The sequence below is a fragment of the Vipera berus genome (genome assembly GCF_964194415.1).
Source record: "Vipera berus genome assembly, chromosome: 4".
Taxonomy (NCBI): Eukaryota; Metazoa; Chordata; class Lepidosauria; order Squamata; family Viperidae; genus Vipera; species Vipera berus.
In genome coordinates, this window is record NC_138206.1 from 91,726,019 (window position 1) to 91,751,406 (window position 25,388).

Consider the following 25,388-nt stretch of genomic DNA (forward strand, 5'->3'; position numbering starts at 1 on the left):
GAAAAATAATGGTATTTATCATCTATATTTAACAAATGGGCATATCTTCTGTTGGGATATCATCTGCCAATTTGGATGAGATATTATCAATACATAGAGGGTATTATCATCATCTTTCTTGGTAAAGCTGTGGAAGGCATTGGGTAGGATGAAACCAGGCTAAATCTGGCAAAATAGAGTTATGAATTAGTTACCAATACATTTCCAAGTACAATTCAGGCTGTTGGTGATGATTAAAAAAAATTCTTTATGTCTTGGGTCTCAGTGATTTTAGGAACTTCCTCCTTTAGATGAAATTGTTCTATCTTTTTACATCATCTTAAAAAAGAATGTCAATGGTCCCCCCCTCCATTTCAAAGAAGTTAGAGTGATAAGAACTGAACACCTCTATTTTGTTAATTTTAGGACATCTGTTAAGACTGGCTTAGAAGCTTTTGGAACTAGGTAACTATAGTATAGGATTTCCCTATATCTCCCTTATGGTGCATCATTTCAATTATAATATTTTTATGATTTTAGATTGCAATTATTTTGAGCTGCCCAGAGTTTGCAAAGTTAGTATGATACAAATATTGTAAAATAAATGTCCAAAAAATCATCTAAGTTTAACATTCATGATATATAGGGACTTCATCTGGGTATCCAGGATTTACAAAGTCTGTTTTGTTCAATTCACTGCACATTTTGGGGAAAACATGTTATTGATGAATACAGATCTACACATGGAAAATATTATATTACATCAGTTTTCACCAACCTGGTGAATTCCAAATGTATCAAGACTCAGCTTGACTTGGCAATTTTAGGAATATGGCTCAGGAGAACCATAGGGGATTATTTATTTATTTACATTTTATTGATTTTTTACAATAAGAATCCCTAGTGTGTTAGCAAACAGTGTGTTGTCTGGGTTCATATATTTAAAAACAATAATATTAATTTCTATAATTAATCAATATGTTAGTCAATGATATATTTCCTTGATCTTCTCTTCCAGGAATATTCTCCTTTTGTTTGCATTAAACAAATATAATTCTTAATATTTTCGATACATACAAGTTTGAGTATAAACATTTTTCTAGTACTTGTACAACTAACAATAACATCAAAATATAACATTTTTAAATCAACTTTTATTTCAGTTGTATTTATAAAAGTCCTTATTAAATCATTATGTGTCCTGTTTTCAAGATTCTTATTTAAGTTTAATTTTCCCACTGTATTCAAACCACTCTTTATCAGTCATAATTTTCTCAAAATTAATTACTTTTAAATTTCCAAACTTTTCATTCACATACACCATCCCAATATTTTTACCTTTCATGCATTGTAAAAAGTATTATACTACTTACATAGCTTATTCCTTACTATGTTGTTGTTAGTTGCGAAGTCGTGTCCGACCCATCGCGACCCTATGGACAATGTTCCTCCAGGTCTTCCTGTCCTCTACCATCTTCTGGAGTCCATTTAAGCTCATGCCTACTGCTTCAGTGACTCCATCCAGCCACCTCATTCTCTGTCGTCCCCTTCTTCTATTGCTCTCAATCTTTCCCAGCATTAGGCTCTTCTCCAGTGAGTCCTTCCTTCTCATTAGGTGGCCAAAGTATTTGAGTTTTAGCTTCAGGATCTGGCCTTCTAAAGAGCAGTCAGGGTTGATCTCCTCTAGGACTGACCAGTTTGATCGCCTTGCAGTCCAAGGGACTCGCAGGAGTCTTCTCCAGCACCATAGTTCAAAGGCTTCAATTCTTTGGCGCTCAGCCTTTCTTATGGTCCAACTTTCACTGCCATACATTGCAACTGGGAAGACGATAGCCTTGACTATATGCACTTTTGTTGACAGGGTGATGTCTCTGCTTTTTAGTGTGCTGTCTAGATTTGCCATGGCTTTCCTCCCAAGGGTCAAGCGTCTTTTAATTTCTTGGCTACAGTCCCCATCTGCAGTGATCTTGGAGCCCAGGAAAATAAAATCTGTCACTACCTCCATTTCTTCCCCATCTATTTGCCAGGAATTGAGAGGGCCAGATGCCATGATCTTGGTTTTCTTAATGTTTAGTTTCAACCCAAGTTTTGCACTCTCCTTCTTCACTCGCAACAAGAGGCTCTTTAGTTCCTCTTCACTTTCTGCCATTAGAGTGGTATCATCTGCATATCTTAGGTTGTTGATGTTTCTTCCGGCAATCTTAATTCCAACTTTTGATTCATCTAGCCCTGCCTTTTTCATGATGTGCTCCGCATATAAGTTAAATAGGCAAGGCAACAGTATACAGCCTTGCCGGACTCCTTTCCCAATTGTGAACCAATCAGTGGTTCCGTGTCCAGTTCTCACTGTTACTTCTTGGCCCGCATATAGGTTTTTCAAGAGACAAATAAGCTGCTCTGGTATGCCCATCTCTTTAAGGACTTGCCACAGTTTGTTATGATCCACACAATCAAAGGCTTTAGCATAGTCAATGAAGCAGAAGTAGATGTTTTTCTGGAACTCTCTATCTTTCTCCATGATCCAGCGTATGTTAGCAATTTGATCTCTAGTTCCTCTGCCTCTTCGAAATCCTGCCTGTACTTCTGGTAGTTCTCGATCCACATACTGCTGGAGTCTAGCTTGTAGAATTTTAAGCATAACTTTAGTAGCATGAGAAATGAGTACAATGGTGCGATAGTTTGAACATTCTTTGGCACTGCCTTTCTTTGGAATTGGAATGTAAACTGATCTTTTCCAATCCTGTGGCCACTGTTGAGTTTTCCAAATTTGCTGGCAAATTGAGTGTAGCACTTTTACTGCATCGTCTTTTAAGATTTTGAATAGCTCAGCTGGAATACTGTCACTTCCACTAGCTTTGTTGTTGCTCAGCTTTTCTAAGGCCCACTTCACTTCACATTCTAGGATGTCTGGCTCGAGGTCAGTGACCACCTCATTGTGATTATCAGGGACGTTAAGGTCATTCTTGTATAGTTCTTCTGTGTAATTTTGCCACCTCTTCTTAATCTCTTCTGCCTCTGTTAGGTCCCTGCCATTTTGGTCTTTTATTATGCCCATTTTTGCATGAAACGTTCCTTTCATCTCTCCAATTTTCTTGAAAAGATCCCTGGTCCTCCCTATTCTATTGTTTTCTTCTATTTCTTTGCATTGTTCATTTAAGAAGGCATTCTTATCTCTTCTAGCTATTCTTTGGAATTCTGCATTTAATTGGGCATATCTTTCTTTTTCTCCCTTGCCTTTCGCTTCCCTCCTTTCCTCAGCTATTTGCAAAGCTTCCTCAGAAAGCCATTTTGCTTTCTTGCATTTCTTTTTCTTTGGGATGGTTTTGGTTGCTACCTGTTGTACAATGTTGCAAACCTCTGTCCATAGTTCTTCAGGCACTCTGTCTATCAGATCTAATTCCTTAAATCTATTTGTCACCTCTACTGTATATTCAACAGGGATATGATTTAATTCATACCTGACTGGCCTAGCGCTTTTCCCTACTTTCTTTAATTTAAGCCTAAACTTTGCAACAAGAAGCTCATGGTCCGAGCCACAGTCAGCTCCTGGTCTTGTTTTTACTGACTGTATAGAGCTTCTCCATCTTTGGCTGCAGAGCATATAGTCAATCTGATTTCTGTGTTGACCGTCTGGTGATGTCCATGTGTAGAGCCGTCTCTTGGGTTGTTGGAAAAGAGTGTTTGCTATGACCATCGTATTCTCTTGACAAAATTCTATCAGCCTGTGCCCTGCTTCATTTTGTACTCCAAGGCCAAACTTGCCTGTTATTCCAGTTATCTTTTGGCTTCCTACTTTAGCATTCCAATCCCCCATGATGATAAGGACATCATTTTTGGGTGTTAGTTCTATAAGGTGCTGTAGGGCTTCATAGAACCGGTGAATTTCATCCTCTTCAGCACCGGTGGTTGGGGCATAGACTTGGACTACTGTGATATTGAATGGTTTGCCTTGGATTCGAACTGAGATCATTCTGTCATTTTGAGGATTGTATCCCAGTATTGCTTTTCCTACTTTTTTATTGACTATGAAGGCTTCTCCATTTCTTCTGAGGGATTCTTGCCCGCAGTAGTATACCTGATGGTCATCTGAATTAAATTCACCCATTCCTGTCCATTTTAGTTCGCTGATACCTAAGATGTCGATGTTTAGTCTTGTCATCTCTTGTTTGACCATGTCCAGCTTTCCTTTATTCATGGATCTTACATTCCAGGTTCCTATGGAGAAAAAATCTTTACAGCATTGGACTTTCCTTTCACCACCGGACATATCCACAGCTGAGCGTCCTTTCGGCTTTGGCCTAGTCGCTTCATTCTTTCTGGCGCTACTAGTACTAGCCCTCTGCTCTTCCCCAGTAGCATATTGGACGCCTTCCGACCTGAGGGGCTCATCTTCCAGCGTCATATCATTTTGCCTTTTGGTACTGTCCATAGGGTTTTCATGGCAAAGATACTGGAGTGGTTTGCCATTTCCTTCTCCAGTGGATCACGTTTTGTCAAAACTCTCTGCTATGACCTTTCCGTCTTGGGTGGCCCTGCACGGCATAGCTCATAGCTTCATTGAATTACGCAAGCCCCTTCGCCACGACAAGGCAGTAATCCATGAAGGGGATTCCTTACTATAGGGCCCCTTTATATCTAAACATTTATCTATTCTATTAATGGGGATTTTTTTACAATGAAGCATTGACCATTGGTGACTCTTCTGCAAAAAAAAATACATTGTTAGAATGCATAAAGCTAAAGACCTTATCTTAAAGGGAAAAGGATGCTAATAAATGAAATACATAAATAAATAAATAAAATGCATAAATAAACAAACACATTGAAGATCATACAATTCAGTAAAAAAAATGAGTATGAAATGGCATTCCTTTCATTTTTCTCCACTTCTGTTGCTTCTAGGATTCTACTTTAGCTGGATCTGCAACCATGGCTGGACTCAAAACCAGTGCAATTGTGGGAGATCAAGGAACGCCACCAAAGGTCCAACTACCACTCAATATGTAAGCAGAAGTTTTGCTCTGAAGAGCAATGTATCATTTTGGCTTTATTATTTGGAGTTTGAAAATCTCATCATGGTTATGACTGGTTTGGATGACCCAGCATTTTGTCAAAATTGAAAATTGATGAGTGAAAAGCCAGGTCACTTGTATCCACAGGTTCACACCAGTTTTAATTTGCAAGTTATTTATTATAGTTCTGTGAATGATTAATTGGCAGGTATTGTTCTTATCAAATAGAGAAAAATGTTAATATCATAAGTAGTTCTCAACCTTTTCTTCTCCATAGACCCCTTTTAAATACTGTTTGTGGCCACAGACCACCAAGACTTAACTCAAGATTTAAATCGTGACATTTCTTCAAGCCTTCACGGACCCCCCAGATCACAGGTTGAGAACCACTGTCATAAATGATATTAAACTTTTATGAAACAATATTCCTATACAATGTAATACCTAAAATTATATTCCATTAGGAAGAGTGGTTCATAAAATAAAATTCTTCCAGTTATGTATTTAGTGCAGTAAATGATGTTACATTAGCATGGTATATGTAAAAAATTTAGCTTCAGTGAAAGATACTAAAAAGAATAATTATATATTGAAATTAAGTACACAGTCAAGGGAAAAAAATACCAAGCACAAACTCAGTTTTCTTTTCCTTGGATCCAACACTTTTCTTGTCAGCTGCAAAGTTCCCTGGAAAAAATTCCATTCAAAATATTCTGATTAGTTTTGGAGACGGTGAGTGTCCTTCACCCATTTCTCAATTACCTTATTTGTTTGTTTATGTGCTGCCCATCTTGTCTATCTTTATATAACCTTCTCCATTATAGCATTTTTTCTTCTACAATGTCCAAAGTGACTAAAAATGCTTAGTGACATATAGCAGTGACGATAACTGCACAAGTAGTGCAGGAAAACTAACGTGAGATTACTAGTACAAATAGCAGGTACAAACTGCATTATAGGGAGTCCTCATTTAACAACCACATTAGGTTTATTTAATGACCAGTAACTAGTTCATTAAGCAAAGTGGTCATAAAATGAGATTGTGACAGCTTCTGATCTTATTTCAGCTTTCTTTGGTTTGTAGACATACAAAAGATTGGTCACTTTGGGTTACTTTTTCATCATTCTAAGCACAAATTCTCACTAAACGAGACAGTCACTAAAAGAGCACTGCCTATATATATAACACATACCATGCGTACTTAATTATGTATGTTTAATTAACTAGCTCTGTCTTTGGTTTTCTGCAATATTCCACTTGACAAATTGTAGAATCTTTTAATATGTGTAAGGAAAAGGAAAATAAGCACTTTTATGCTCTTAAGCGCTAAAAAACCAGACTTCACTTCAAAACTGTATCACAAACTCATAAGATGACATCAATCATAGCACCATGAATTTGACATTTTAAAATCAGTCACAGTTGAACCTCCATAGCCCAAAATTAAAACTGGAATGCAATTCTACCTCACAACTATTAGTGCTGAATACTGTAGATTGAAACTGTATCAGTTAATTCATAATACCCAGACAACCAGAACCACAAAAAGCCCAAAGTTCATTTCCGTTTTCTAATGCCACTGGGTAGTCAAAGATAGCTGTGGGTTTTACATTTTGTTCCAAGTGGCTAGTACTGATTGCATTAAAACCAGACAACGTGCTTGTGCTAATTAACATAGTTCACTGCACATAGACTGCCAAAACATAATGTGACAATAATTCCTCAAGCCTCTTGTGAAAAATAGACATTAATTATTTGATCAGGATGCTGCCTACTGGAAGCATTTGATAAATCAAGGCAAAGAGTGCCTCAAGGAATTGTTAAAAGATATGAGCAGTCTAATAATTATTGCTGTTATTTTTTTGTAGTAAGAATGCTTACTGCACACAGGGACAAAATAAAAAAGCAAGCAACATTTATTTTTTCAGCTTATATTTTCTAGAAAGCAGAAAAATTAAGGCCTCATGTGTATTGGTTAGAGTCTGTATTCAAACTGAATTATATGATTTAGTAGTTTTTAAAACTGCTATGTGGAGGGCATTCCAATTTTACACCTTCCAGTAATTGCCAGAAAAAACACACACATGTAATTTAGCAAAGCCAGTATAGTTTTATATATAGTATAACTTATTAGGGGTGTGCACACAATAGAATATGCAATATACAGTATTTGTTTTGAACTTGAAGCAAAACTTCATATCCTAGAGGTTCTGCCAAACCATTTTGAATTGGCTAATGTTCTGGCAGAATTTTGATTGTTTTGGGATTTTGCTGAAAGATTGTTTGTTCTGAGTTTTGTCTGAAATAAAAATCTGGAAGAATCCTGGCAAGTGATTTTATGGGACAAAGAAGGCAGAGCTATTACATGTCATCCCTGTTCTTCTCCATGGCCAAAGATATCTGAACACAGTATAGCCTATCAGCCTACCTGTGTCCAGACTTTTAAGTCCCTTCCCTTCCCTTCCCTCCCGTTGGTTGTTTTTCCTCAGCTACAAGTCCCAGTCTCCCAGGACAACAATGTCCCATCAAACCACCCACCGTGGTTTTCAAGGACTATCCCTCTGACATATAGGGAAACTTAAAAACTAAATTTTCTAAAATGATTTCTGGTAATTTTAGAAATACTATTTTTATTTGTCCTTTAATTCAGCTGCCTATTTTTAAAGTGCTATGTATCTTAAAAATACATTACGTAGAATTACCTGACTGTTTTCTTCACCATGATTTGCTTTTCATTTTGATAATCGGTATCCAGCTAAACTTACTTACAGGCATCGTATTTTTGAAATCTGTAGACAAATTTCCAATTAATGCTCCAGTGCTGCTAATTGGTAAGTATCTTGTAGCTTTCTGGATGGAGTTTTCCCTTCTTTTTTCCTATATTCTTTTGCCGGTTAATAATTTCAATAATAATTTCTCCCCACTGAGTAAATAAATTTAGCAATAGCAGGCTTTTTATGTTAAAACAAAATATGGTTTACTTGCTATGTGCGTTTTCATCTTTACCCTTTCACTAATTATATATTTATCATTTTTGACAGCTATTTGGCATTATATGCCTACAAACCTCAGAAGACAGATGAACTAGAACTACGTAAGGGTGAAATGTATCATGTTATCGAGAAGTGCCAGGATGGCTGGTTCAAAGGGACATCCTTGAGAAATGGCATGTGTGGTGTCTTTCCAGGCAATTATGTCACTCCTGTCTCCAGGTGAGAAGCAGTGTGGGAGGTTTAGCAATCTGATGTCACTACCTCCCAAAGGAAGGAAATAAATCCCAAAATGTGTCTTCCCTGAGTTGCATTTCAGATATTTTTATTTTTATTATTTTCAGTTCCATTATATTTTTATTATGGTATCCACACAAATGCTTTGCAAGAACAGTTTGTGATGCTGAAGGGTTGTGTGTGATCTCCCACTTGTATCTTCACAGTGAAGCACATCTTCATCCTGTCTGTGATCTCAGACTGATCTCTATATGACCTTCGGTCATTCCGCTGGGACCTGAAAACCTGGCTCTTTGAGCTTTCCGGCCCAGGCTGAGAGTTTTTAAATGGGGTTTTATATTTGTTCAGGGATTAAATTTAATTATTTTAACTGTCTTTAACTTTTGTATTGTATTGACGTTTTTAAATACTTTGTAAATCGCCCTGAGTCCTATGGGAAAAGGGCGGTATATAAATTCAATAAACTAAACTAAACTAAACTATATACAGAGATTGCTTATAGCTAGGAAGGGAAAGGCTATATATCTAAACTGCTGCATGTGGTAGAAATTACACAAAGATAAGTAGAAAATCTGTATGGTTCAGTGACCAGCTAAAATGCCCATTGTTTCTGTTTCCTACTTTTGGCATATTCATGTTTTCTTTAAAAGACATCAAACAGATTTTTTATGCAAGTATTAATACAGCCTACATTTCTTCTCAACACCAGGAGTAAGGATTTCTGTCCAGCTTTTCTCTCTATAAAAGAGCGAAGATTGCCTATTTTGTATAATATATATTGCTTTGGTGGCTACTTTCCCATGAGACATAATGTGCTGTTCCACAGGTAGTCCTCAACTTATAACTGGTTGTTTAACATTTACGACAGCTATGTAGTGGGTGCTTTACAGCCTGTAAATTATTCCCCAGCCATTGTAAATGGTCTCACTGTCTCATCTGGCAACTAGTTTGGATGTTTCACAGTGTTTTGGCCAGTTTCTGGGGTGGGGGGGAACCCTATTCAAATGAATAAATTCAAACTTACAACCACCAGTTTTCCTTAATAACCATTGCAAAGAAGGTCGTAAAATCACTTGTGGTCACCTGAGCGTCTCGACCATAACAGCTTCCAATTCTAATAGCAGTCATAAGTCGAGGGTCATCTGTGTCTAGCAGTTACTAAAAAAAGCTTGTCTTTTATTTTACTTGATAAGCACACAATAGAAATCTCATGCAAGGCGATCAAACCGGTCAGTCCTAGAGGAGATCAACCCTGACTGCTCTTTAGAAGGCCAGATCCTGAAGTTAAACCTCAAATACTTTGGCCACCTAATGAGAAGGAAGGACTCACTGGAGAAGAGCCTAATGCTGGGAAAGATCGAGGGCAATAGAAGAAGGGGACGACAGAGAATGAGGTGGCTGGATGGAGTCACTGAAGCAGTAGGCGTGAGCTTAAATGGACTCCAGAAGATGGTAGAGGACAGGAAGGCCTGGAGGAACATTGTCCATAGGGTCACGATGGGTCGGACACGACTTCGCAACTAACAACAACAAGAAATCTCAAGAGATGCTGTGCCAAATAATGGCACAGGAGAAATCTAATCAGATGGGGAAACATTGGTTTCAATGATGTTGCCTTTCACTTCTTGCACAGAGCTCTTATGTTGGACTTCCTTTTCCTCCAGGGTTCCTGCAGCAACTAACCAGCCCAGGAATTTAACAGGAGGCTCTCCAACAGCAAAAGGCTCCCCTCGAGATGCTGCACCAGGAGCCCCAGCTCTTACCACTTTTGTTCCTGTTACCAGACCAGCGGTCCCAATCACGACCCCTCCCTCTCAGACCCAGCTGCCAGCAGGCTCCCCACAGATGAATAACTGTTTGAGATACTCTTCTCAGCACACGGTTACCCAGACTCGCAGTGCTGTGCAAATGGGTAGGTATAATGTGCAGGCCTCCTGTCCTCTGAATCTCACATCAGAGACAGGAGTCTTTGGAATTCTCTGTCTGCCTAGGGTTCCTCAGTAAATTCCTGGCTCTGTTTAAAATGTAATCAGTAATAAGAGTTTTTGTTTGGGTTTCTGCCTGCATTGTTTAAGGTGGTATTTATTGATTGCAAGAACCACATTTTGATTATCTTGCTATCCTGTACCCATAGCAGAAGTCCCACTATAATACTTACAGATGTTACACTAATTCATTTGGGAAGCATAAAGCATCCTGTATGTTAAGAAGTAAACTTGATAAGTCTACTTAACAAGTGATGTATTGCTTTAATGTTTTCAAACAGTTTATTAGGTTTAAAATATGAAAGATGTTTATTATGCAATGCAAAAACAAGTGATACATCCAGGCCAGACTTGAAATACAATTTCTTTTTTAAAAAAATAGAATGCATACATTCTGTAATGGGCTTTTTCTCCACATGGTATTCTTCGTTCAAAGAATTTTCTGTATGCATATATCATCAGCTTTTACACTGCTGTTCGTTTGAGCTGTTCTACTATAATTATATATTCCAGCAGCTTTTCAGAATCATTTCAGAAATACTTTCTGATGATCACCAGATTGCTTTTCTAACGTACAATACTGATTTGTCCTAAACATATTAAGAAAAAGCAGCCTCTGATCAGAAGTGCAATAGAATGGACTTGGGTTTTTAGGTGACTATTTGAAATCACAGAATAAATGGTTCGTTGTCCCACATTTTCAAGAAGATTAACTCATTACAAAGGTCTTATTTTTAAATGGCTGTATACTGCATGTAGATTCTGCTATCTGTTGTATTATATTTATTGTACATCTAGTGTAAATGTTACACAACATCATATGGTTCCAATTAGTATTTAGCTTGTTATATTTTTCTCAAACTGCAACTTCCAGACATTTACTAAGAGGAACCCCATGTAGAGCATATTGCAATATTCAAGGTATCCAAGGTAATAATCCCTGCCAAATTCATCTGACTCAGGGATAGACGTGCATTTTTCATCAAAGATATTATTAATGGCAGCCAAGATTCATGGAATGTTCTCAGGCTGCAAATCTGTTCTTTCAAGGACAATGCATCTCTTTCCAAAACAGTCTGATACTTAGTCCCTGAGATCAGTTTTCTGTTTCCCAATAGCACCTTGTCTTGTTTTCATCCATCCTTCATTATCAAACTTACATAATATATACTGACTGCTACCTAGGAATTGAATGGTAATTAGCATAGAATGAGGTGACATCAGCATACAGCCAGCATAATGATGACAATCCATTCTAAAAGTTTCAGATAATCTCTCCCAGTACCTTTGTGTAAATATTGAACTGTTAGCCCTACCAGGTGAATCAGACCAAGAATCAACTTCATGAGAAGGTTAAGACTACTTTTATTGAGAGAGGCTATAATAACAGAATCTTGCAAGTCTGATTATGCTGAACCTCCTCCCCTTCTTATACCCTGCCATGTGGATTAAGGAGATGTTTGAGCCGTTGCCACATACTTTGTGCTTGTTTTGAACTCAAGATATGTTTTTCCCTCATTCCTGGAGATGGATCTTACCTGTCTCTATCCAGGTCATCTTCCTTATTCTCTACATCAATAGCATGGGAGATAAAGGGAAATGGTCCTGTGGAACAGGGTAAGTCCACAATCTAGGTGTCAAATCACAGCCTTCCAGTATCACCTTCTGGACCCAACCTGACAGGAAAATTCAGAACCACTGTAAAATGATACTCTCTAAGATTCAGAAGGACTCATCTCTCCATATATCTTGTCCACATCCTTAAAACCTAGACAGTTAAAAACAATTCAAAATAGTAGAACAAATAATTGCTGGTATAACACCTATATAATCGGTCCCAATTCAGAATTCCAACTTAAAATTAAATGAATCTAATCTCCCCACAAATAATTATTTAAGTTGTTCACATTATTCTGGATTACTTCGTCTGTCAGAATAGGTAGTTACAGGAGGGGAGTAAATAAGACTGCTTCCTGTATTCATATGTAAATAAGAAATGTTGCAATTTTCAGTTAAAATATTCCATATTACTTTTATTTTAAAAGTATTATACGAAAATCTAGTTCAATCTGATCGTGAATATATTTGCTTGGACTATGTTTATTTCTGAATTGCATGCAGTTTTTCTTCCTGCATACGGCAAATCAAGATATAAGATGAAAATTGTAAGCTTTTGCACAGCTGAGATGTTACTGTTTCTGTATTGTAGATGAGCTATAATCAAAGAGTTTCCTTCTGAATTAGTAGTTTAAACTGCTCAAAATCACTGATTATATACCCATTTCTATTTTGACAGTGTATCTGAAATTACTTTTCCTCCCCTTCTGTTTCTCTACATCCTTTTTCTTTTCAGTTGTGCACAATTCTGTGCAGGCCCAGGATCGGCCCACAGCCACAGTCTCACCACTGAGAAGTCAAAATTCTCCATCTCGCCTCCCAGCAACTGTGATCAGATCACACTCAGTGGCTTCTCCACAACATATCCACCACTCTCCTGTGCATGTCATCCCTGGAGCACAATGTGCAAGACCTATTATTCCTCTCACTTCAGCAGCAGCAGCAATTACTCCTCCCAATGTCACCGCAGTCAGTCTCAATGGAGAAGCTGGAAATGGGCCCGTCAGTAGCTTGGTGACTTGTAGCCCAACCAACACAGCTTGCAAAACAGAAGAAAGGAAAAATGAAAAGGTAAATTATCACTTTGCAACATGGAAGAGTAGATACATTATGCTGAGCCTTAAAATAATTAATTAATTGAATTAATTTGCTTACTAGATATGTAATAAATTTTCTGTCACAATCATCACTGAATTTTGATGTCACTTTTTGAAGGAACTCTGGAGACTGCATCAAAGGTTTTCAAAGAATACACACACACACACACACACACCAAAAAATTTACACAAATATGAGCTGCCACTGCTGTGGCTACTGCCTGTAGATGGCCTTGGGTTAGGCTGAAACAGGAAATAAGATTTGTCCCATGTATGTTTGGGGCCTAAGCCGGTGCTCATCTCCGTTTCGAAGCCGAAGAACCACCGCTTGTCCGAGGACGTCTCCGTGGTCATGTGGCCGGCATGACTAGACGCCAAAGGCGCACGGAATGCTGTTACCTTCCCACCGTAGTGGTCCCTATTTTTCTACTTGCATTTTTACGTGCTTTGTGTATGTATATGTGTGTGTGTGTGTGTGTGTGTATGTATGTATGTGTGTGTGTATATATATATATATATACACACACACACATACATACACAAATACATACACACACACAGATATACACACACACACATATACAAATTTAACTTTTGAGCTGCTGACTGGTTGAGTAAGTACCTACATATTAAGAAATTCACTGTCCTCTCCATCTGTTGTACCTCTTTGATTGATATGCTTTGTTTAAATGCTGCAAATTTGAACAGCGCAAGTATACAGAAAAAGCATCAAATAGTCTTTTGCCATATATCCAAGTTCAGCCAAAATGGATTAATTAGAACAAAGATGTTAAGTGAAGTATCACCTCAGGGCTTAGAGTCAGAGGCATATTAAAACATTGATATGTGAATGTTTGAGGCTGTTTTAATTATACTGTAAACATATTTCCTTCTTTCAGAAAATTGCACATGAGCACTTTAGTAAAACAGAACAAGACAAGATTAAATATGACGCTGAGTATGGGATTGATTCTCTAGAGATGCAGGCATGTGGGGTTCACTTTCAGAACAGTCTTTCAGTGTTAGTGTTCCTGAAGGCTAGTACCAAGCTGATCTAAACATGCTAAGCTCAGTAGATCCTTAACAAATACAGTACTGTATTTTGTTTTCATATAGAGTTTATACATGTTGTAACTAATCATTCTCCTGCATAGGTGTTGAATGCTGTCTTCATGATTAATCACTGTTTAGAAGTATTGGAGCAAAAATCTGAGTGTGTAAAAGCATTCAAGCTTAATAGCCATACGTTTTGTTGCTAAAGATAAAGCTTTCCCTGTCCAGTCGTGTCCGACTCCAGGCTGCGTTGCTCATCTCCGTTTCTTGGCTGAGGGAGCCAGCGTTTTCCAAAGATATTTGCCGTGGTCATGTGGCCAGCATGGCTATATGCCAAAAGCTCACTGAACGCTGTTACCTTCCCACCCGTTTTATTGCTAAAGATTATGAATTTCTAGATGGATCTTTTGTTCCATCTTCTTCAATTTTGGGGGCCATTTAAAAAAATACAAATACAAAAATACAAAATTACCAGTTTAAAGTATAGGAGTCTTTTTTTTCCCCAAGAGTAAGTTCCAGATAAGTAAAGAACCATATATTTTAAAGATCTCTTATCTTTTAATGATCAATTTAAAGGATGGATTTTTTGTCCTTATTCAAAAAAAACCTAAGCAACAAATTAGACCAATTCAATTAATGTTTTGTTAAGTGGATGGACTTTCTTCTTTAGCTACATTACACAGTTTTTAGGCCAGCATGGTTATACATTTTAATTTATAATGATTTTTATTTTTATCTTTCCTATACTGTTTCAGAACATATTCCAAAATTCAGGTCCCATTGATCACCCTATGTGGTATAACTGGACTACAGGTAGTCCTTGACATACGACCACAATTCAGCCCAAAATTTCCATTGCTAAGCAAGAGAGTTGTTAAGTGAGTTTTACTGCATTATATGACCTTTCTTGCCACAATTGTTAAATGAATCACTGTTAACTTAGTACCACAACTGTTAAGTGAATCTGGCTTCCCCATTGACTTTGCTTGTTAGAAGGTCACAAAAGGAGATCACATGAAGCTGGGACACTGCAAACATCATAACCACATGTCAGTCGCCAAGCATCTGAATTTTCATAACATGACCATGGAGGGGTGTAGCAATGGTCATAAGGGTAAAAATTATTATATCACTTTTTTCAGTGCCATTGTAACTTCAAACGGTCACTAAATGAATGGTTGTAAGACAAGGACCAGCTGTACATACCATCTTCTCCAAATGTCTTCAGAGCCTGAGCCCTGCCTTGTTGTTCCATTCTCCATAAGCTGATCAAGCATGAATCAGTATTAACCTCATTCAGAGCAGAGCATCTGCAGAATTACAAAATACCTTTTCATGTTCTAATATTTTAGTGAAACTGGAATAGGAATAGAAGCAAAGGAAATTTGGATTACAGGTGATCAAAAGCCACCTGTCATTTAGTGTTTGTCTGGGAATTTAATTCCTCCCTCTTATCTCATGTGACAGTCTATTCTTCTGGAAACTGAGTTGGGTTTTGCCATTTATTATTTGACTTGGGTTGCCATATTTCTTATTCTTTTGTAGACATTCCTTCAGTTCTTAATGTTCCTAAAGTGTAGCATCTAAGATTAGTCAAAGGAGTCCAGATGCAGCATAACTAGTGAAATTAGTTTCAAATAATTTTTCTGTCTGTGCACATAATGGTTAGCGTGACGTAAGACTGCATTGGGGGTTTTAGTAACTCCCCCCTAGGCTTATGATCTGTAGGCAATCTACCAGATACCTAGATCTTTATTATAAGCTAAACGTCTATGCCTGTATTTTCTAAATGTAATATACAGTATATTTAGGCTGAAGTTCATGTAGGAGATCTCAGCTTTGTGTTCTAATCCAGGGGTCCCCAACCCTCGGTCTGTGGAACCAGTACCGGGCTGCAGCATGCCAGCAACCAGTCCACACAAACAAGGAAAGCCCCATCCGCAGGATGCAGGCAGCACACAAAACCATGCCCCCTCCAGGCTGTGGAAAAACCTCTCTCCATGTAACCAGTCCCTGGTGCCCAAAATGTTGGGGACCTCTGTTCTAATCTATGAAAATAATTTTGAAACTTCTGGGTTTTTTTAAAAAAAATCCTGTTTTGCATAGTATGCACTTTCACATAGTTATTAGTGACTGATTGGAAAATTGCTGGCAACATGTGAGCAAGTCAAATCACCATAGTAAATTTGCTTCAGTCCATTGTCGGCTTCAGATTTTTGGAATAAAAAACATTTGTTTCTGAAGCCTCCAAGTTCCAAACCTTCTCTTTGGAAGTTAAAACAATTTCAGCAGTAGGATAACTGTGGATGTGGATAATTTAGTATTACAACATTAAGCACAGGTGACAAAAAACAATGCAGACTGCATTGTTTTTATAATTTTTTTATAAAAAAGGATTTTATAATATATACATTTATTTTGTTTATTACCATAAACCAATCTGCAGCAGTGTACTATGTGTTAAAATCACAGAATATAATATCTTTAATAGCAGTATTTCTGATAATTACCTACATGTTATGATTTGATATCAATCTATTCTTCCTCTGACAGTTTCTTTGATAAATAATTTAGCTGTTTTCATGTCTGGTGTAACTACTGACTTGAACAAAATGATAGTATTGCAGGAGCTTAATCTGATGAAGCACATCACACTGGAAATGTTTAAACATCTAATTATTATTTCTGGGGGGAAAAACCCTGACTTCTGATAAGAATTCTGATTAAACTTTCCCAAAGCATATGGCACTGCGGCTGCTAAAGAGATGAATACATTGTTGGTTCTTGGAACAGTTTATGAATCCATCATCAGCAACAGAGCATCTTTATAATTTTCTGATGTCTAAAATATACCCCAAATTAGTTGGAAGCCAGCTATTTGAAAATACCATTTGTTCCTCTAAGCCAGTAGTAAAATCTGTTCAGAATGTTAATGTAGGGTAGAATTGCCATATGGACTTAAGGAATTATTGATCTGTGCATAATTTCATTCCTGTACATTATGCTTAAAATACTGTAGTAGTTTTTCCTTTTTACCAGTCAGTAAAGACAGTCAGTTCTTCTCTGGTGTGACCTACAAATTTACTCATGTATTTATCTTGCAAATCTATACGGTAACTTAACACTGGGCAGTTAAATAAACATAAAAGCAAAAATCTCAGTAAAAAAACAATAAAAGATGTCAAATAAAAATAATCAACTCTTCACCAAAATTGTCAAAGAAGGCAAACAGAAGAAATACCCAAACTCCTGGCTATAAAGCCTGAGAGAGGAGATGGACTTTCTAAAATCCTGGTGGGTGGGGAGGCTTTCCATAGGCCAAGGACCACCACAGAGAAACCCCACATTATAGCCATAGAGGTGTTCAGCAGCTACAGCTTAATCCAGCCTAGGTTTAGAAATAATTCAGAGACACGGGTATATACTAGTTCTCAGGTCTACTAGAGGAGAAATAGGCTATAGGTTTAATAAAATAATTAAATTAGCCATAGCTATTGAGCAGCTGCTACCCATCAGATGAAAGCATGATGTTTTCACACAATAGTAAATTTATTTATTTTACATTTTTATTTATAGTAACACTCTCATCAAGTTGGATCACAGTGGTTAATGTCACCCAAGATGACATACCAAATGTTATGGAAACAAATTTATTAAAATAATAAATAGTGCAGTAATAAAAATACCATACAGACATAAAGGCAAAAAAGTATAACACTATCATGAAAAGACATATAGCAGAACAAAAATAACAGCACTTATGGGGAAAGCTAACGGTTTATTTATTATTATTTATTTAAATATGCCACAGAAGGGATAATCTAAATAGATTGGGTGAGGCAATTTAATAGTGGGCTGCCACTGACAAGGTCCTAGTTGTTTCAAGACAAGCTTCTTTTTGAGAATGACACACATAGCAGGACTTTATCCAATGAACACAACTCCACAGCTTCCCAAAATAGCATGGACTGAGCCTTCCAGCTGAATGAAATCTGCCCCCAAACTCTAGTTCCTTCAGCTTGTTTGGATTCACTTTCACTTTACAGGTAGTCCTCAAGGTACGAACCTAATGGAGCCTGGCCATTAAGCTTGTAAGTCAAAAAATTAATTAGACTTAATTTTACAATTTTTTTAAATCAAATGGGTTGTTAAATGAACAAAGATCTGGCTTACTATTTCTTCCGATAGCTGCCATTTCTACTGAACTGGGAAGGTTTCCTGCTGACCACCAATCAGCTGTTTCTAGTGAGCTAGCTCAGGAAGTAAATTCCCTCCAAGCAGGGTTTGAAGCCATTAGTTATTTTTTAAAAAAACAACTGCTGCTAGCCAGTTCAAGTGTCTTCAGCTGGAGGGGGGGGCAGCGAGCCGTTGCTTTAAGAAAAACCACTTGCCAACTTAAGAGTCTCCAGCCAGGCACCCAGAGAGAGATGGGGAAGGGATATGCAGAACTCTCGGCTTGCAATAGTAACAAAGATGGAAAGGACCTTGAGGTTGTCTAACCTACTGCTCTCACAAGAGAGTACAGTATTTCTGATAAATGCCTATCCAGTCTCTTCTTAAAAGCTTCTAGTGATGAGGAGATCCACAACTTCTGGAGGCAATTTAAAATTAAAAACCTACAAACTACAGTAATATATGCTAATCTCCAAAATAAAACCTCAATAGTTTGCAAACACAATAGTTTGCAAAGTACAGCACTTTAAAAGCAGAGCTGTTCTCAAAGTGCTTTCAAACTCTTTGTTTTCCAGCAAAGTGCTTTCAAACTGTTTGTTTGCCAGCACTATAGAGTAACAAAAAATATTTTAGATTACTTACAGAAGTAATTCTAACACTTGAGCCCAGGAAGTAGCAAGATTGCAGCAAAAGCAAAAACTGGTGCCAGCTCAGCACTTTTTTGGTCATGTGACCAGCCCCCCCTCCCAAAAAAACACCCTTCCGTCTTCTTGTAGCACCAAATGGCCCAGGCAAGTCACAGAGTTAAAATGGCAGCTGTTTCCAGCAGAGCCTTAATCCAAGTCACATGGCTACAGAGGCCTCTTTTTGGTCGCAATTTTGAATTTCTAATGTAAGTACCCTTTCTGAATTAATTCATTTTTGTGAAAACTTGCTAAATAAACATTCATACCTGGGGGATTACCCGTACTTGATCCACTCTAAGAAGCCAATGATGGAGTGCTGTGCAACTGCTGAGGATACAAAGGAAAAATAGACCTACATGCCATCTGTGAAGAAAAGTCATCCATCCTATAAATTGGCAATGTTCCTTATTAGAATGTGTCCTTGAAGTAGGAGTAGAACTGTAACAAATCCATGTGTCAACTAATTGATCGGTAGTTCAGTCCTCCTGAATGTTTCTATAGACTTGTGTATAACAAAGGAATCATGTAGTGCTCATCAGACTAGCCCAAGTGAAAGGTTAGTCAGGTACTCATAATTCAGAATGCCATGGTTGATGGAAAGAACAGCGCAGAAATTTGTGCAAAGTTAGTTTTGATGGCCAAAGGCATAGGCTATCCTGTGGTATCATTAAGTTTATTAAGTATGATTAAGTTTTCCCTTCCAAACCACTAGTGGCAAGACATTGAGTCTGTCTAATGAAAATGCTCTTCTGCATGGTTCAGAAAGAATATTATAAAAATAATTAGGCAAAGAAAAAAAATTCTACCAAATCTACTATTTTGGTGGTAATGTGAGACTTTGGTTCTATTTCCCTGCAAGCCCAGGGCTCTCTGTTTTAGCTTTAGTATAATCCTCTTTCACTTAGTAGTCCTCAATGGAACTACATCTATGTATACATTGAGGACTTACTAGTCCTCAATGGAACTACACCCCAAGGATGCTATGATAATAATTTGCTGGAGAGAATAGCCAACACTTTAGGACATAGACTTAATGTCAGAAGGAACTTTATAGACTTGAATACTGGGCCTTATCCAAAAAAAATTAATTTGGTCGTAAGAAAGGCAAGGTTTTAGACTTAGGCAAGAAAAACCAAATGCATAGGTATACAATAGGTGGTACCTGACTCCACAACAATAACTGTGAGAGGGATTTAGGAGTCTGAGTGGACAACCACTTAAGTATGAGGCAGCAGTGAGCTGCAGCTGCCACGAAAGCCAGTGCAGTCCTAGACTGCATCAACAGAGGGATAGTATCAAGATCATGTGAACTGTTAGTATTGCTTTATACACACCGGTAAGACTGCACTTGGAATACTGCATCCAGTTTTTGTCACCACAACCACAAAAGATGTTGAGATTCTAGAAGGCATACAAAGAAGAGAAACAAAGATGATTAGAGGATTGGAGGCTAAAACATGCAATGAACGCTTGCAGGACCTGGTTATGTCTACTGTAATGAAGAGAAGGATTAGGGATGTCTTGATAGTTATCTTCCAATATTTCAGGGCTGTCACTGAGAACAGGGGGTCGTCCTATTCTCCAAAGGGGTCTATGACAACTCACCACGGCCAACTTGCCACAGCCAACTCAGCACAGGACAATTCACCATGGCTAACTTGCCATAGGACAACTCGCCGTGGGACAAGAGTTACACTAATATCAAAGAAATAGTGAAGTAGAATAATTGAAGAAAGGATACTACAGAGGGGCAAAATGATATGTGAATGACAAAAATTAAAATAATTTTTAACTATTTTAAATAATTGAATTGTTAAATTTTCCTGCATCAAGTTATCCTCTGGCAAGTTGGCCATGGCAAGTTGTCCCACGGTGAGTTCACTGTGGCAAGTTGGCTATGGCGAATTGTCCCATTCTGTCTCCAAAGCACCTAAGGGCAGGACAGGAAGTAATGGGTGGAAGCTTATCAAAGAGAGATCCAACCTAGAACTAAGGAGAAATTTCATCACAGTGAGAATATTTATTCAGTGGTGGGTGCTCCATCACTGGAGGTTTTTAAGAACAGATTGAACAGCCATTTGTCCAGAATGGTATAGGGTCTTCTACTTGAGAAGGGGGGTTGGACTAGAAGACCTCAAAGATCCTTTCCAACTCTGTTATACTGTTCTGTTAATGTCTTGTACCTAACATCATAAAAAAATTCCTTTTGTTCACAAATTACATCTTGGACTATCATTCTGTAAGAATTGGTGGTGGTGTTTTAAAGTAAATTTGAGGATGTTGGATGTTTAACATCAAATTAGTTCAAGATGGAATTTCATTTCAGTTTAGCATATTGATTATAGTTCTTAGTACTGGTCTTAGTACATTTAAGAATATGCATTTTAGATCCAGAAAATAGTAAAATAAGAAAAGCAAAATAGCATGTAGCTGCAGACATAGATTCCTCCTCATTTCTAATTTATTCTTAACTATAGAAATGTAGCACTGCCAAATTTTGTTCTGCAATGATAAAAGCTTGGTTTAACTGCTAAAGTTCAATTTCCTTTTAATATACAGATGGGGTTCTGTTCAGTGCATGTGGCCCACAGCTTTCCTTGTGCCAAAAGGCTGATCTGGCTGCTTCAAAAATAGTCACATGATTCATTAGAAACTTGACAAATCTGGAAAATTCTCTCTTTTATTGTTTAAGTAGTTGCTGTTTAGTCCCCGTGTAATATTAGGTAAAGAACATTTGTAGAATTTTTCTTTTGCTAAACAAAACAGAGCCTCTTGATAATTTGCTAAGAAAGGTTGTGTTCAGACAAAAATGAAGAATTGGATATTATATAAAGCCAAACTATTTTAATCCTATAATGTAAATGGTGAGGTATATCATTCTCTAGCTCTTTTCCACACCCATCTTTTTCTCAGAAATAGATTACAGAATCAAAGTTCAGCAGAGAACCAGGCATACTTTACTCTTGGAACACCCATGCTGAGAACTCCCAGTGTGATCTGCTTGTCTTTTTCTCTTGAAGAATATGCTTGTCTTCAAGTCACATTTTTCATACTGATTTGGCAGCAAAGCAATATTTGCAATGAGCATTATATATTGCTGGATTTTTAAACATAAGTTTTAATATATTTCATTTGGTGCATCAGATTGTACAAAATAAGACTATTGTATAGTAAATAACTAAAATGTATCTTGGATGCCTTCAAAATCTAAGCACCTTGAGAAATTATAGTGAGCCCAAAAGATTGTTCCCATCCTTCAACTTTATAATTTTAGAAGCCCCACAATTTTGACTCCAGGAAGATATCATACTACTCTCTTGAATACATAAAAAAGTGAGTTAGCACAGCTGTAAGCTTTATTTATACAGTATTATACAGTATGCTCTTTCAGGGAAATCAACTACTGGTGTATCGTGCTAAGTATCAGTGATGACCAAGTAGCAAACATGGCTAGGGGACCTTTGTGTTGGGAGTATAAAGGATGACCTTGACAGAGAGAGGGAAGATCTGTTATCAAGGCAACAAATAGCTCAACATAGATTAAGACCATACAAAGTTACTTACAAAAGCATCTAACACAGGAGCCCTCATAATTCACATGAAAATAAAAGGGGAAATAAATTTAAATCTGCAAGATTCTGTTACTATAGACATTTTACTAAAAAAAAGTTGTAAATCTGCAGCAACAATTCTTGAAGTTGTCTGATAGTTTGCACAAATTCATCTTGTGCACCAATTGCACCCCTTCTTGGACTGGGAGATCTTGTTCACAGTTAATCAAGCCTTAGTCAATTCTCATGTGGATTACAGTAATCTATATAAGACTACCCATAAAGAGCATTTGGAACTCACAACTGTCCAGAATGCAACAGTTTAGACAGTTTTGGGTGTTTCTTGGTAGGCTCATATAAGACCACTCCATGAGCTGCATTGCCTCCTGTTAAGCTTTCAGATATGATTCAAGGTGCCTTTCAGACCTATAAAACCCTATATAGCATAGTGTTAGATTGTTGGACTGTCTTTCTTCATTGTTTCTGCTCTCCCTACCAGATGCAGCAGAGAGAACATGCTCTGGACACTTCTATTAAACAATTTCATCTTGCTGGACCAGAAATTGTGATTTTTCTATGATAGTGACCTGAAACCCTGTTATACTTTTGCAAGGTTCTGAAGACCTGGCTCTTTCTCCAGGCATTTGTACCAGGAGTTTGGTGAGCTCTACTGCTGCTGTGATTTTTCATAATTGGATTTATTCTTTATGTCAGGCAACATGAGTTATCAGTTGCATCTGTTGCTTTAAATCAGGGATCAGTGATCTGCTAGTTCAGGCTAAGCAACATTTGGCTGAAGGTGCTTCAGTGGTGAGATTCAGCCAGTTTTTCGTTGCCCAGGCCCAGAATGGACTTCCGGAAGTGGCATCCACACAGAGGACCGATTGTTCACGTATTTGAATTCCACCACTGAGGTCCTTCCTATATTCAGGGAGCTGAATATAGGAGCTATATTAAACATGTTTGAGATTCTAGGATGGTGAAAACAATATGTAGAAACTACGGGGTTTAAAGTATTTTGGAAATGTCTTGCAAATGGAATAAATTATGGTGAGGCAGAGCTCGAAATCTGGATTAGATGTCTCAGTTTTTTCATCTACTGTTTGTAATCTATAGTTTTATTTCTTTATCTAGAAGACTTATTTACAAGTAAAGGTACAAAGAATCCATGAATAATATAATTCTATATCAATTAACAAATCAGAAATTCATTTAAAAACATGAACAAACACAATTAAGTATTGAGGAAGACACCAGTGCAAAACAAACACTAAAGCCTTTCACTGTGCTTGTTTAAGCCCAGTGTCCTATCAGTGATTCAAATAATTTTAAATGTTAGCTTTAAAGTAAATTATTGATCTTACTCCCATTTGGATTGTCTATTGGGCTGTAGATCCTTTACTTCATTTCTTTTGTGACCATGAAGGTTTCAAATCATAAAACACTTATAGATAAGAGTTATCTCATGTTTAGCATTTTACCTGCCATTTCTTTCCTAACATTACAGCAAAAAATCTATAACAACAATCAATGGATGATTGTTTCTCAGGCTAGCAATTAACTCAGCCAAATGTATGAACTCCAACTGTCAATACATAGTATGCTTCAAATTATGTAATAAAACAAGTTTCTCTTCTGTTGTTAGCTTTAGCTCTTCTTCAAACATGCTTAAAATGACTTTTCTTCAACATTTGTAATATTCACAATATACTTTCATGCTAACGAACCAGATTCTACTTTGAATTTATTGCCAGGACATCTCAGAATATATTTTTAAAAATTTCATCAAAGGACTGCTCTCACGTGTCCGTTCCAGAATTTTACCAATCCCGTTCAAGCAATTCTGCATCATGCACTTTAACATTCAAAATACAAACCTTAAAAAAAATGAAGAAAATTATTTTAAAATTAAGTTTATGGTTAAATTTAAAACCATTGTATAGCATTTGTATATGAAGATGTTAGGACAGAAATTAACTATATGAATGTTTGATAGAAGGGTACAAACATATGAGATGCAATTGGATATTACTTGGTCCTTTCAATATGAATTTGAATTACCTTAAATTTTATGTGTGTGATAGAAGTATCGTGGACATGGCAGGGGTATGCTATAAATGAATATTTAAGTCAATCCGGCAGCTGTTAAGTTCTGGCAGAATTCTCCTTTTTGATTACCCCCTTATTGTGAAGAGATTTCTGATTCCAGTTTTAGAGACTGCAAGAAATAATCCCATTTGCTCACTTGTCTTGATACAGTAGTAGGAGGGGAAACTTAATAAATGCAAAGTCTACTTGAGAATCAGGAATGAAAAAATACACGAGTTGTTAGGCAGACCACGTACATTATTTAGAATAATATTTCAAATGCACCAAACGTATTGATCATTCTTTTATTATCATTAATAACAGGGTAAGCATAATTATCCTGCAACCCTATGAAATTTGGCACACATGTGTTTCTTTTGTTCTTCTCTGTACGTGTACAGAGAGGGAGCCCGGCATTATTAGCTGAAGGAGAAAGCTCATTCTGCTCAGGCAAAACTGACTTTTATATGCTGGACTATCCAGGACTTTTAGTTTCGTTTATTGTTACAGATCAAGGACCAGCACGGATCCAGCAGTTCGTGCCAAATTCCAGCCTCAATCAAGTCACATAGTGTATTTTTTATTAAAAATAACTGCTTTTAGCAGCCTTCCTCCAGCAAAATTTGCCATTCTATTACAGTTCCTTTCTTTCCATCTCGTCATAAGGAAAAGAGCCTTTAAATAACCAAATATTATTACTTTCTTTTCTCTATATGGAAGAGTAGTTACCATGCAGAAGTTTGTATAACTGTTCTCCTCTTTACGTTCCCAGTGGTTTTGAAATCAGTAAAGGGTACATTAAGGCAGCAAGAAACCTGGGCTTTCATTGTCTGAAAGTCACAGTCAGTGATATAAGATGTATATCTTTTACATTCCTAGTAAAAAAAAGGTAAAGGTAAAGGTTCCCCCGCACATGCGT

The 25,388-nt window shown here is 37.2% G+C and overlaps 1 protein-coding gene across 1 annotated transcript in view; it reads left to right on the forward strand.

Annotated features, from left to right (window-relative positions):
• The window catches only part of SH3RF3 (SH3 domain containing ring finger 3), a gene marked incomplete at its 5' end in the record, with an annotated part of 107,584 nt that overhangs the window by 55,343 nt on the left and 26,853 nt on the right, over positions 1–25,388 (forward strand). Inside the window, 4 exons of the mRNA XM_081326395.1 lie at positions 4,882–4,982; positions 8,034–8,204; positions 9,884–10,131; positions 12,558–12,892. Coding sequence (XP_081182521.1) covers positions 4,882–4,982; positions 8,034–8,204; positions 9,884–10,131; positions 12,558–12,892 — 855 coding nt within the window. The remainder of the gene's footprint in view (positions 1–4,881; positions 4,983–8,033; positions 8,205–9,883; positions 10,132–12,557; positions 12,893–25,388) is intronic.